Below are 12,885 nucleotides of genomic sequence, written 5' to 3' on the forward strand. Positions count from 1 at the left end.
CATTTCGTCTAATTTTTGTATCTATGTTCAAAGAACGAAAGGCGAAAGGGTTGTATTTTGACAACCCAAGAAACGCCCCTTAAAATTTTTAAAATTCAGCCCTGGGCCACTCTGTGCTGGACGTGCTAAAAGAAACTAAGTGCATAGGGTCCGTATGCAACATAGTCCCTCTTAGCATAAATACGACCTATTAAGCTGTTCTTACAAGAACCGTTTATAACGCCGTACTTTCACAAATGAAAATATTCACCTAATTTAATCTAACCTAATCGTAACTTATCTTACCGGAAATTCCCCTGGTTGGACCTGGGGCATTCTGTACACACCTCATCAGTGCTTCCATTTCCCGGAACTAGTTCCGAATTCCGGATCTTTTGAGATTTCCCTGAATTTTTCCCGGAACTTGTGATATTTCCAAAATGTTCCGGATCTTTTGAATTTTCCGGAACTTTCTCGGAACTTCTGAAAAAATCCAAAAGGAATCCCGGAACTTTCGACAGTCATAGAGTGGGAGAAATGGGAACAAAAAAATTCCGTATTCCGGAATTTTAGACGGGCATGGAATGGGAGCACTGCACCTCACCGCCACTGACTCACACTGCGTCTGTTTTGAGAGCAGGTCCTTGCCGAGAGCTGACGGACCCTGAATGCCGGCTGATCAAGAGACGAAGCACAAACCGAAAGGAATGGACCTGCACTGTTAAGGTGCGGAATCCGGTGTTTTTGGCCGTTATCATTTGCAAACCGTTCCGCGTCGAACACTTGGAGTGGTGCGTTCTCAATCTGAGACCTGCGATCACGTTGAAATCTTTACGCTACGACCGTACCACTAGCCTCGGCCGGACCGTTTCCAGCTCGGAGGGTGATTCAATCCCCAAACCGATTTACACACCCTAAAGTAAGATGGCCATCAAATAGGGTTGCAAGGGCAAGAAAAACCAAGGGACTTCCACTGTTTCGTGGCTGGAATCGCTGAACCAGACTCATCATAGAGGATTTGCACAAGAACATTTCTCTTACAGAATGTCTGGCCCCAGGATTTTCCAGATATTCCCGATTCTATCAGGATTTAATCCCGATTTTGTCAGGATTTTAGGAAAAATCGGTCGTAAAATCAGGATTTGAGAAAAGTCGGCCGTCCGATCGGATTTTCTTATCTAACTATTTTTGTGAAGTCACATTCGCCTCCGCAAAAAATAAGGATTTGGAAAAAATATGAAATCAGGATTTAGCGGTCAAAAATCAGGAAAAATCAAGATTTCAACAGGTTTTTCTAAAATGAAAAAAAAAAAAAAAAAAAAAAAAAACTAGACACCCTGCTTACTGAAAGTTGAACTAATCTGAGTTCACAGAGTTTTTCATAATTTGTATCTAAAGCGGGGAGTAAGAGAAAAGTAGACTTAAAAGAGGACCAGTTTTACACCATGTGATGTAAGGAAGCGGTTTCTCACATCTATCGAACACATGTATTTTAGTAGATCAGATTATTCTGTTGTAACTCTTACATTAATCGTTCAATTTCGAAACAGAGGATATTCTTGCGTGCTCAGTCCGTGCAGTAGTATAAATGAGATTCGGAGAATTTCAGACGCCTGTAATTTTTCCTTTTTTTTCTCTCTGGAAAGTCTTGGAAACTTAGCATACACCGCGCAGTTTTTTTGCAAGATTAGAGAACCGTAAAGGCTTTTTAACTCTTTCAGTCAAGTGCGATCTGCGTAAATTGAGAGAAGTAGATATGAGTCAGAAAATCATGGCAAACGTAATCACGAACTTTTTTCTAGGATTCTAGGATTCAGGACTTTCAAGGACTGGTCAAGAAAAACACAGTGCAGTGTAGACACATGGGCACTGCGCAGTGAGGCATCATTTGGTGATGTTGAAGAACTGCCGGTCAATTCAGCATACATATAACCAGGGAAGTGACAGGAATTTTGGGAATATTGCTGAATTTCAGGAGGCATCGACGGATCCAAGAGAGTTCGCAACGGCGAGTATTCCCATCTCCTCTCCTTTCCGTGTAAGAAGTGTGAAAATTCTTTACTTTTGTTATTGAGAGTGGTACTTCGAGATTAAAATTTGTGTTTTATAATGAGAATAAAAACTAATTGCTGGTTGTCAAATTTTTACTTGGTTAAGATCTTAATTTTTTCTTGTTGCCTTTTTAACGAATTCCCTATATTTTACAAATTGTCTCGTTCCACGCAGTCTGCTGAAAGCATGACCGAGCTCGTATCTACTCTAATCCACTCCGCAGAGCGTTGAGATTGTATATTAGGCCTGAGACTTGCCGTATTTTTTTCGCAGATGCGCAGGTGTGCGAAAAACGTAGGGTCGTAAAAAAAGCCGACCGTATGAATTGGTGATATTTTATGGGCAGTTCTGGACAATGCAAACCATTCCGAAAGCGAAATGAAACTCCGCGTCCTGAAAGTTGCGAGTATCCGCTGCTTTCAATGTTGCCTTTTTCATGGAATAAACAAACATTTCACCGAATGATTCGTCTTGAAACTTCCCTTTTCCCCAATTAAATGACAACAGATTTTCTCGACCGAACAACATGCTCGTAAAGTCTGAGCCGCACTGCGACCGGAACTAAAACAAGAAGGCGGAAGAGAGCGGAAAAAATGAACGATACTAAAGAGAGGAACAAATTTGTAACATCTGCGGATTTTTAAGGTTCATGAATGTACCGCAATGTCGTTGTAACTTTAGAGGTTAAGGTAAAGTGCTTAAAAGTTCCATTGATTTTCGTTTTTATTCAGTTTTATACACAGTGTCACTTAATCACTGTTTTACACCCTCTATTAAAAATATCTCCTCGCGGGGAGATAGAAAGGTGATGAAAGGGAAGAGGGGAAGGAGAGAGTTATCGACGGTGTAAGTCGGAAACCACGTATCTCGTTTGCGGAATTTGGAAATTGGACGTATTTTTGCTAAAAGGAACTATGTGCATAGGATTTACATGCAACTTAGTTCCTTTTAGCATAAATAAGTTCAATTGATGTACACACTGCTCTCTATAATGGTACGGCAGTCTATGACATCATAGAGAAAAAAAAGGAGCTGGGCGCATCTCGAGGATTTTTTACCCAATGGAGTAAGTCTCTACAATATGACGTCGATATTCCAGCAAAATCCGAAATTCTAAATACGAAAAACGGACCATGAAGTCCATTTTTTCATAGAAGAGCTCGAAATACAATTTCAAAGAACTCTCTATAGTATGAATTTTTCCATGAGCGACACCACTTCCAAGAAAGCCAATGATAAAAACCGTTCGCATACCGACCCACGTTATCGAAAAAATCTAAGATTCGCAGAATGCGCACACCTCCATTTTTTCCTATGCTATGACGCCTTGTCTGAATCGAGAAATAAAGTGTCACTGATTTCCATCGAATTTGCTGCTGCAGAGTCTAGCAGCACTAGAAGCGAATTTTATTTAGAGGTTCGGTACTACTTTTGTGTCCGAGCCTCCGAGCTGCCATTCTATTTGAGTTCGGAGCTTCCGATTCGGTGGCTAACAAATCGCCACGTTGGTGCGTGATTTTGGTACCATCTCACGAGGTGGTTCTAAAAAAGGTACTTAGGTATCAAAAACCAACGGATCTGATTGGTCGAATCTGGTCCCAACGGTGTCCACTAGTGTTGGTGATTGATGAGACAAACCGGGATAGAGCCTCCCAAAGAGGTTAGGAACTTTAAGGTAACTCGATAGACGCTTTATTTAGTGTCAGAGCGAAATGCGATATATCATAATTTGATTCCATTTTTTCAGTTACTCGTCATTTTTGTTGAATTTTGAGATCGCAATTCTGTTGTGAGGATACTAAAGAATTCACTTACCAATTTTGACAATCAAATTTCACGTAATAAAGGCGTGGTTTTTTGGGGGGAAAAATATCGCATTCGAGTGCAGTTTCGATGTCAGTATCGAAATTTCGTTGTTTGTCAAAATTGGTACGTGAAGTCTTTAGTCTCCTGACAACCGAATTGCGGTCTCAAAATTCGAGAAAAATGACAAGTAACTGAAAAAATGGAATCAAGCGATGCGATATATCGCATGTGGTTCTGACTTAATATATGGCGACCATCGAATCACCTTAAATAAAATTCGCTTTAGCAGTGCTGTGCAGTACTAACGCCCCTAGCGGAGAAAAGAACAATTTGAACTTGCTCCATTCCATCATCGCCCATTAAGCCCTCTGCTCTCTCCCTCATGCAATCCCGGTATTAGCCGCTTTCCGAGCGGCTCCAGGGTTTTCCTCTCCCAAGCTCATTCCAATCCAGGAAAGTGAGAGCTCGCAACGAAAGTCGATAAAAATTGAAATAGAAGGGGGAACGAGTGCTTACTGCACGTAATCACCCACCCCTCCTATCGCGCTTCCTTCTTGAAATCTTTTTACTGTCAATTATTGTCATTGTGTTTATCAGACGCTCGTGCTCGTTACGCGATGCGAAAGTAAGTGCTCTTACTCCTCACAACTTCGCCTCCTAAAATGCCGGTAGAGCATGCCTCTCTATTCACTTCTGTAATTTAGCTCTCCTCACATTTTTTCTCTTTTCTTAAGAAAGGACCTTTGTCTGAATTCTCTGTTCAAGAGGCAGTTGCGCACTCTGCCATGCTGCACTGAGAAAAAGCCATGGTTTTATGGATAATTACCATATAAGTGGTGTGCAGTATGCACTCTTAATCAGTAGTGGCCATAACCAATAATAGTGATATTTTTACTGGAGCAATCGTAATTTTACAAGTGTGCAGTAGTAAAATTACCATTTAATGGTAAAAATATCTGTATTATTGGTTATGGCAACTACTAATTAAGAGTCCATATTGAACACCACTAATATGGTAATTGTAACCATAATTTTTTCTCAGTGTGGGCAATAATGCCGTATGAGCCTTCAGGCCTCGACAATTTCCTTCGATTAAATACGAATTTTCAGGAGAATTTGCATATGTTTCTCTCCCTATTTTTCATTCGCAATTCAATCTACAGTATTTGAACATTTTAAGGAAAAATATTAATGAATTCCCTCCAAAATGAATGTCTCATACAGGGAAATTTGGCAAGGGGATCAAATCAACTCTTATTTTGGTAACCATAATTTTGCTTAGCGTAATGAGTTCTTTGAAGTAATGAGGATTTTCTTTTGCGCAATGGAAAGTGCTATAGGCACGGATCTCTTTGTCGCAAAGAATCCGATTTTGCCCAGTGTCTTTAAATTAATCATAGTATATAGTAACCATATATTTTGTAAATAGCTAGGGTAGGTCCTCCGACCCACCTTCTAATATATTGTAAATATTCTAAGTTAAGATGATTAGGATTAATACTTATCTGTAGTCACCTATTTTACTAGTAAACAAAAAAAAATGTATTCCAAAATTGTCGTTGAAGAAATACTGATTAACTTTTGTAATCCATCAATCTAGTTCACTAGCCTCGGGTGAAGTTTTTCTATAAACATGTCGATGCCTCTTATCCCGTCCAAGTCCAAAATCCATTTTCCAAAAATTCCCGCGTAATCACGTTAAATAATCAAAGCCTTGCATCACTTGGCAGTTGGTAAATGGATTTTCACCAATCAAGATAGACGCATTCAAAATTCAAGATCTTCCCAACCGAATTTTTTAAGTATCCCGTTTTATGTTTCCAATTGCTCGTTCAGTTTAAAACGCGTCAAGAGAACAGCTCTATCGATTGAGCCGTGAAATAACCCCACAATTTCTAATTATATACACGGCTTTGCTTGAATCTTTCGGAGGTATTTCTAAGTTCCCTTTCCGGTGTTAATAAGTGCCAATTAAGAGGGTGTGAGATAGTGGGAAGTTCGTGTTTCATTTCCTGCCCATCCGTCAGTGTTATAACCTCCTACCTACCTCCTCAGAATCCGCAGAAAACTTTACTGTAACTCTCTGCGGAATCTTTTAATTTTGAATTCGGCAGAGTTCCATGCATGTGTCACGAAATCGGCCTTGCCCAAACCTACTCGTCCCATTTTAAGGCGAAGAAGGAGATCGATTGCGAGCACATTTCAGTATAGTCTATTTTCAAAAAATTTTGGTCAAAGACTATTCATTTAAGTCAGAATTTTATTCAAAGTGTGGCATTTACCGTTCAATTTAATCGGTTCGTCGCAGAAATCCGCGCCGTACAATTTTGAATGTAGTAAAGGTTTTTTCTCTTTTTTTCTTGAATTAGTAAGCTAAAACAAAAACTTTAGTATCGAATTCTGCCAAAACGCTTTTTTGTTCTCAATCTACGGCGAAAAGTAGATTGATTGCGTATAGAATATTCATTCCATAAAAATCTCTTTCGATGGCTCACAATGAGGGACAAAAGTATAGGAGGTAATACTTTCGCATCGCGGTGGATTCTGCATTCTAAATAGAATTTTCGTCCATCGACACTTTTGATCTTTTGCGTTTGTTATTTTATTGTTATTTGTAGCAAACAAGGAGAAATTTTTCCGACCAAAATTAACCGCTCTGAATTTTTTTCTGTTACAGGTGAGAAAACTATATGCAGTTTGAACCAAGTAAATTTCTCTATTTTGGCAAGTACACTTTCCCATTTTATCCGAGAATGATTCACTTGAACGGGGGGGGGAACCACCATGCAATCACACTTCTCCCCCCCCCCCCATTAATTTACCGCAGACCACGGTAGAACATTTAACGGTTGTTTTTTTGAAACCCACATTAGAGATGACCTATTTTGATACTTTTCCTCTTATTTGCTATCGCGTGTAAAACAAGAGCTTTTAGTCACACGTCATTTTGTTCTCACGTATCAGAACACTTTGTAAGCTTTCCTACTCCCTTTTCATGTCCTGTTTTTATCAGTAAAAAATGTTGTCAGAAGATCCCCAGAGCAACTTCGAGCAACAAAAACCTTTGTCATCCGTAAAGTTTGGTCACAAACACCGTTTTGTTCCTTTTTTCTCCTCTCAGGTCGACCCAATAAAGGCGTCTCGAGAATGTGGTACGTGGTCTGCGGGGATATCGGACTTCGGCTAAATTAAGTGAAACCTCCCTCCATTCGAGCCACATCGTCTGAAAAAATAACGGTTTATTTGTTTTGCTATCTGATCAGTGGGGAAACATGTTTTGGACCGCCAATCAGAAGGCTCTAAAGTCATGTGACCAAAAAAGTAGGCTGCGACTCAATATAATTTTTTCTCCTGTAAAATAATGAAAAACAGGAGATGAATTCAAGAAAAAAGAGAAAGAAACAAATACAACAGCCTATTGGTAGGTATCGTCTCCTCATAGTACTCCGCCGTGCTAAGGAAAAATGCCGTATGACGGTATGAACATTCGAGAGTTGCCAAATTTCCTTCGATAAAATGTTCATTTGTGAGGAAAGTTATGAATGTTTTCCCTTAAAATTTTCAGACACTTTAGATTGAATTACAAACATTATTATCTGAGAAATCGGCGGAAAACTATTCAAAAATTTTCCTGAAAATTAGTGATTTGCCAAAAGAAATTTGGCAACGCCTGAAGGCTCATACGGCGTTCTTCCTTAGCACGGCAGTACTGACCATTTACTTGTGTTTTCACGAGTTTTCTGCGTGTCGGCAGAGCCTTAAAGAGGAGCTTTGTACTTGGAGAAAAAAACTTCGTGCGTGGGACCCGAAGTTTAGGTCATATGGATCTCTGAAGTTTTCGGATTGAGCATCTGAACACTTTAGGTCCAGCTGCTGAGGTTTGGATCACACATCTGCAACTTCAGTTCTTACATCTGAAGTACTTCGGTTCTCACATCTGAAGTACTTCAGATGTAAGAGCTGGAGTTTCAGATGTGTGATCCGAACCTCGACAGCTAGACCTAAAGTGCTCAGATGCTCAATCCGAAAACTTCAGAGATCCATATGACCTAAACTTCGGGTCCCACGCACGAGGTTTTTTTCTCCGTGAAAATGAAACTCGGAAGCTCACGTTTCTCTTCCGTGGGCGTATTTACCAGCTGCGAGGCGTAAATGATCGACAATCGATATCTCCCGATTGATTCTGTGTAAAGGATCGATTATTAAGATGTTCGTTGCGAACGGCCCGTTTATCGAACCTGCTCCATTATGATCCAAATGGCAGATCAATCAATATATCGCAAAGTATGCAACGCCACGGGTATTCACGAACACAGCCAGTTTCATTTTTTAAGAATCCTGAGTTCGTCTTAAGTTTTTTCACTATCGTGTTGTAAGTTTTCGGAATTTCTCAGTTTTTCAAATGAAGGACTAACCAACGTAGGGCCCTCGTAGCAGCTCAAGTGTCGCCGTTTTGTCATTTCCTTTGAACAATTTGGCGACATGTCGGTGTCGGACCCGGTCAACGAAAAAATAACAAATTGAGAGGCGTGAAGCGAGAGGAAGGAGAAAGGAGGGAGCTCCACTCTATCTTAAAGTTGAAGCTGTCTTCCCCTCGTAGGACCTTTGTCCGTGCATTTTCGACCATCGACCTTTGCCAAATGGAACTTCCGGCCGGCCGATAACTTATGGACGCCGTGGATCACAGGAACGTAGTCGGATTGTGCAAGATCCCAATGGTCGAAAAGCATTTGAGAAAATATATATTTGTAGGTTTGCACTGTACTGAGATGAGCAAAAGAAAACACACGCTACGCCATAATTTGATGTGTCACAATCAAGGAGCGGGGGTGTTCGGGTTATCCCCATTTAAAAAACGTGATAATTTTTCCATTCACTCATAAGGTTGCGAAGCTCTGAAAATAGTGTTGAATTTTTTTCGTGATTTAACGAAATTCTCTGGACTTTCTAACAAAACGTATTTGTGTGCATTTAATGGGCGAAAAAATGATTTATCTTGGAAACTTTGCAAGGTTGCAATGCAATTAAGCCCCTATATCTTTAATTTCGTCATCACTTTCCTCAAAAGCATGGCAGCATATCTTCCATGACTTTCTAGTTGGCCATTCTTCATTACGGAACGTACTGTAGCTGTTCGAGAGAATTACATTAAACTTTTTTCACATCGTGATTTTTTTACCCTTCGATTATTTTTCTGCTCGTCCATTTTCTAGGCCTTATTTTTTTGTTTCTTCGGTAATTTTTGGATTCTCTTTAACAGTTTCATTTTAGAGGGCACTCTTTTTCCGTAACAATAAATTGAAATGGCACCCATCCAATTTCCCGCAACAATCCCAGAAGATGACTCTTTGGCCTGATCTATCAATGCCAGGTTCAGGAGGAGGTGAATGGGTGGAGGAAGATCAACCGAGGGGCTGGAGGATGAAGGGGTGATTAGTTCATTACCACGTGGCTCGGGTCCAAACTCTAGCCTGTGGTTTCTGGTGCGCTAATAGAATTACTTCGTCGCGTATTCCATCATCCCCCGCACGTATTTTATCGCGCAGCGTCCAAGCCTGACCTCCAACAGGCTGGATAATACGACTAACATCCCTCCAACCCCCCCCCCCCCCTCTAGGACTGTTGCAAACTTCAGTTACTGCAAAAAGAATAATTATTTTTTATCGATAAGATTCAAAAATCACGGTGAGTGGGTCGGGAATGTCTGAAATGCTTGCATCCCTAACTTTACAATCTGCGCAAGGATTATGCGTTTTTCTAAGGGTCTCGCTTCAATAACGATACTACGGCACAGGTGAACGTTTCGTAAGAGGGGTCGTTCCATCCAACCTTTGTGTACTAGGATGCTACGCAATATTCAACATGTGAGACGCAATCTCACCAAAACACACGTGACTAGACCGGATTTTTATATTTACAAAAAAAAAAAGAAAAAGGAAAAAAAATGGTCCGAACTGTTGCATGTAACATTGTAACAAGGTAGAGGAACGGTGATGGGCCCACACCATTTCGCGAGGAAAACGGAACCAAGAAATTCCAAAAGTTTTTGACTCCAAATTGACAAATTTTTGGAATTTCTTGGCTTCGTTTTCCCCGCGAAATGGCGTGGACCCACCACCATTTCTCCATCTTGTTTATATTTACGTTTTCCTTGCGTTGATGAAGACCATCTTGGTGCCTCCTCAAGATTTGTGGAAGCGTCAGCCATGTTGAATGTTCTGTAGCCTCGTGTGCAAGGGTTGGATGGAACGACTCCTCTAACGAAATGTCCATCCGTTATTTAGTATCGTTTCTGAAGCTGGAAGTTTAAAAAAAAACGCAAATTTCTTACGCAGATTGTGTAGTTAGGAGTGCGTTTCGGGCTTTGCTAATGCGCTCATCGTAATGTTTGAGCCATTTTTTATGAAGGACAACTCTTCCTTCTGCTCTAGCAAAAGTTTGCAACAGGCCCATGCAAGATAAATTCTTCTTGGTCCGAATTCCAAAACTTTTTTTTCCCCAAGTGCAGGACCGGCCACCTCGACGCACACTGGATAGAGTCAATAAGAGAAATCGGACAAAATTTGGAAACTTTAAAAGCCTAAACTTCGTTTGTACAAAACTTTGAAGTTCTAAAAGTGTTTCCATTGGTTTCCTCATGAAATTTTCTTCTAGAGGCTCCTTTTACAATTTTAATTGTGACGATATAAACATAAAAATTTATAGTTTTAGTAAAACATTTAACGTCCGACCTCTTCGATTGACTCGATCCACTGTGCGACGCAGCGAATGAAGGTGGAGAGGCTCAAGATAAAATGAAGGATTGGCGCTGGGAAGAATGGATAGCCGCCCACCCTTTGAATCTGTAACCTCGTTTGAGGTGGCGCGGCGTAATGAATAGGCCCTGATTTACGGCCCGAATTCCGCGGGGTGGCTGCACGCGAACGGCGCCGCGAGAAGGTGTTAATCTAGGGGTGCGTCTTCGCGGATTAAGGGTTGATTGTTTCATTAAATGTTTAACATGATGTAGCATCGAGAACGCTCGGATATAACACCGAGAACAGGGATGGCTTTGACTAAGGCAGAGCTGCACAAACGCATATTAACAAACAAAAAGTCGCCAGGATTTCATGCGTTCTTTGGTTGATCAGCTGAGTCACCCATCTACCTCAGACCCCCCCCCCCCCCCCCACAATGTTATTTCTAAGCGAAACTATAGTCTGAAAATTGTCTAAATCGGAATGCTTTCATAAATTACGTAAACAATTTTTTCCGCATTTGTGACCCCCTCCCTCCCGTGCAACGCTACGTAACGCAATCCCGGACTCTCCCTTAATAATTACGTAAGGCTAGATGGATTCCCCTAAATATCTCAATAATTATGGCAAACTGTCGAAGACAGCTGGATAAAACTAATCGCCAGCAGGTCGATTGTTGAATCGTTACCGAATGACCTTAATCGATAAATAGCATTGTAAAGATAGGGATTTATCGATCAAGTCCATTCGATAACGATTCAACAATCGACCCGCAGGACTTTTCTAAGCTTTCGACTGTTTTTTTTACGAGGAGAGGGTGACGTAACACTGACTTCAACCCCCCTCCCCTTCGTAACGCAGGCTCACTCCCCCTTTTCCACCCTATAGCGTTACACAATTTATAAACGCGTCCGTATGGAAAAACGAAATTTTAAAAATTGCTGCCCCAGTGCTGAGTCTTTGGACAGGGTGTTTTGCTGTTCCATCTACCGCACCTCTGTGTACCATGAAGCTATGCCTGAACCGGAATGACGATTAGATGGTCAGGTTAGCTCAGACTGCGAGCTATCAATATGGAGGGAGTGGCGATTTGAACCATTTGTGAACACAGGTTTTCCTCCGTTTCAAACTATCATAAATAACCGATTCTGGGTGAGGCAGTCTGCTTCGGTACACATCGATTTTTTTATTTTACGTTAATGTAAATGGACGAATACCTGTGGTACATCGGTGCTACTGGAATACAATTAGTGCCGGAAGTGGATTCAGTTGGTCTCACCTCACTTCCGATGAATCTCGTAGCGCGACGAAATGCGAAGGCTCTACAGAGCCACGGGCAAGCAAAATTACATTAGCCTCTGCCTTAATGATTCCTCGTTTTAACTAGCTAACGAAAATATCGCATGAAAGGATCGAAGGATTGACTCAGAAAAATTTTAAGTCAATAACGTTTTTTTTCTTCACGAGGCAAAGTAACAAGGAAAATGGGAAACTGACGGAATATTTAGATTGCGGATGAGTTCAAAGGAAAAATTGTGGTCAAAAACTTTCGTACGTGCTGAAGAGTCACAGCACAGCAGGTTACTGTGAAAAAAATGTTTCAGGTGTAGGTATCATAAGAGGAAAGGTTCCGGTGTGGATCATATTCGTTACGTCGGTAAAAATATGTATTAGTCCCGTACTATTGTGTCAAAATCAAGAAAAGTTCATCGCGAGAAGAAACTCTCGTCGGTACATCTAAAATCTACTCGGCGTACTTGATATTGGCGTTGAAAGTATTTCCTTCCGCGCAGCCATGCAGAAGAGGTCAAGGAAAGCTGCTTACCTCGTAGCGACGGGCTCAAATCCTCCGATTGTTAGTTTAGGAAAAATTTATTTCGGTGATTGATATCTAGATCCATCTAATCGCCGATTGGACGTATTTATGCTAAAAAGAACTAAGTGAAAATGAATTTCATCAGAAGCGGTGGCGTAGCGTTGTTTGTGATATATCGATTGATCTGGCTTTTAAACCTATGGAAAAGGATAGATTAACAGGGTGTTCGCTGCGAACACCTTAATAATCGATTCTTTACCACGGATTCAAATGGGGAAATATCGATAATCGATTATCACGTCACGTCACTAATCAGAAGTAATAATGTGTAGGGTTTGCATACTATACATGGTTTCTTCTGATTTTACTCGTTTACACATTGTTCCTTATAGCATAACACAAGTACGTCCAATTACAAGTACCGAAACTTCCAAGGGTAGCTACACTCAGAGGCAAAAACTTCACCAAGTCTCGGCAGGATCGCGAAGGGGATGT

At 40.9% G+C, this 12,885-nt stretch overlaps 2 protein-coding genes across 2 annotated transcripts in view; both read left to right on the forward strand.

Annotated features, from left to right (window-relative positions):
• LOC140224137 (uncharacterized) overlaps positions 1-2,042 on the forward strand; it is a 31,559-nt gene extending 29,517 nt beyond the window's left edge. Inside the window, exon 3 of the mRNA XM_072297539.1 lies at positions 620-2,042. Coding sequence (XP_072153640.1) covers positions 620-897 — 278 coding nt within the window. The 3' untranslated portion in view covers positions 898-2,042. The remainder of the gene's footprint in view (positions 1-619) is intronic.
• The window catches only part of spri (Src homology 2 domain-containing protein sprint), a 168,895-nt gene that overhangs the window by 63,306 nt on the left and 92,704 nt on the right, over positions 1-12,885 (forward strand). The window lies entirely within an intron of this gene.

This window comes from Bemisia tabaci, chromosome 3, assembly GCF_918797505.1.
Source record: "Bemisia tabaci chromosome 3, PGI_BMITA_v3".
NCBI lineage: Eukaryota > Metazoa > Arthropoda > Insecta > Hemiptera > Aleyrodidae > Bemisia > Bemisia tabaci.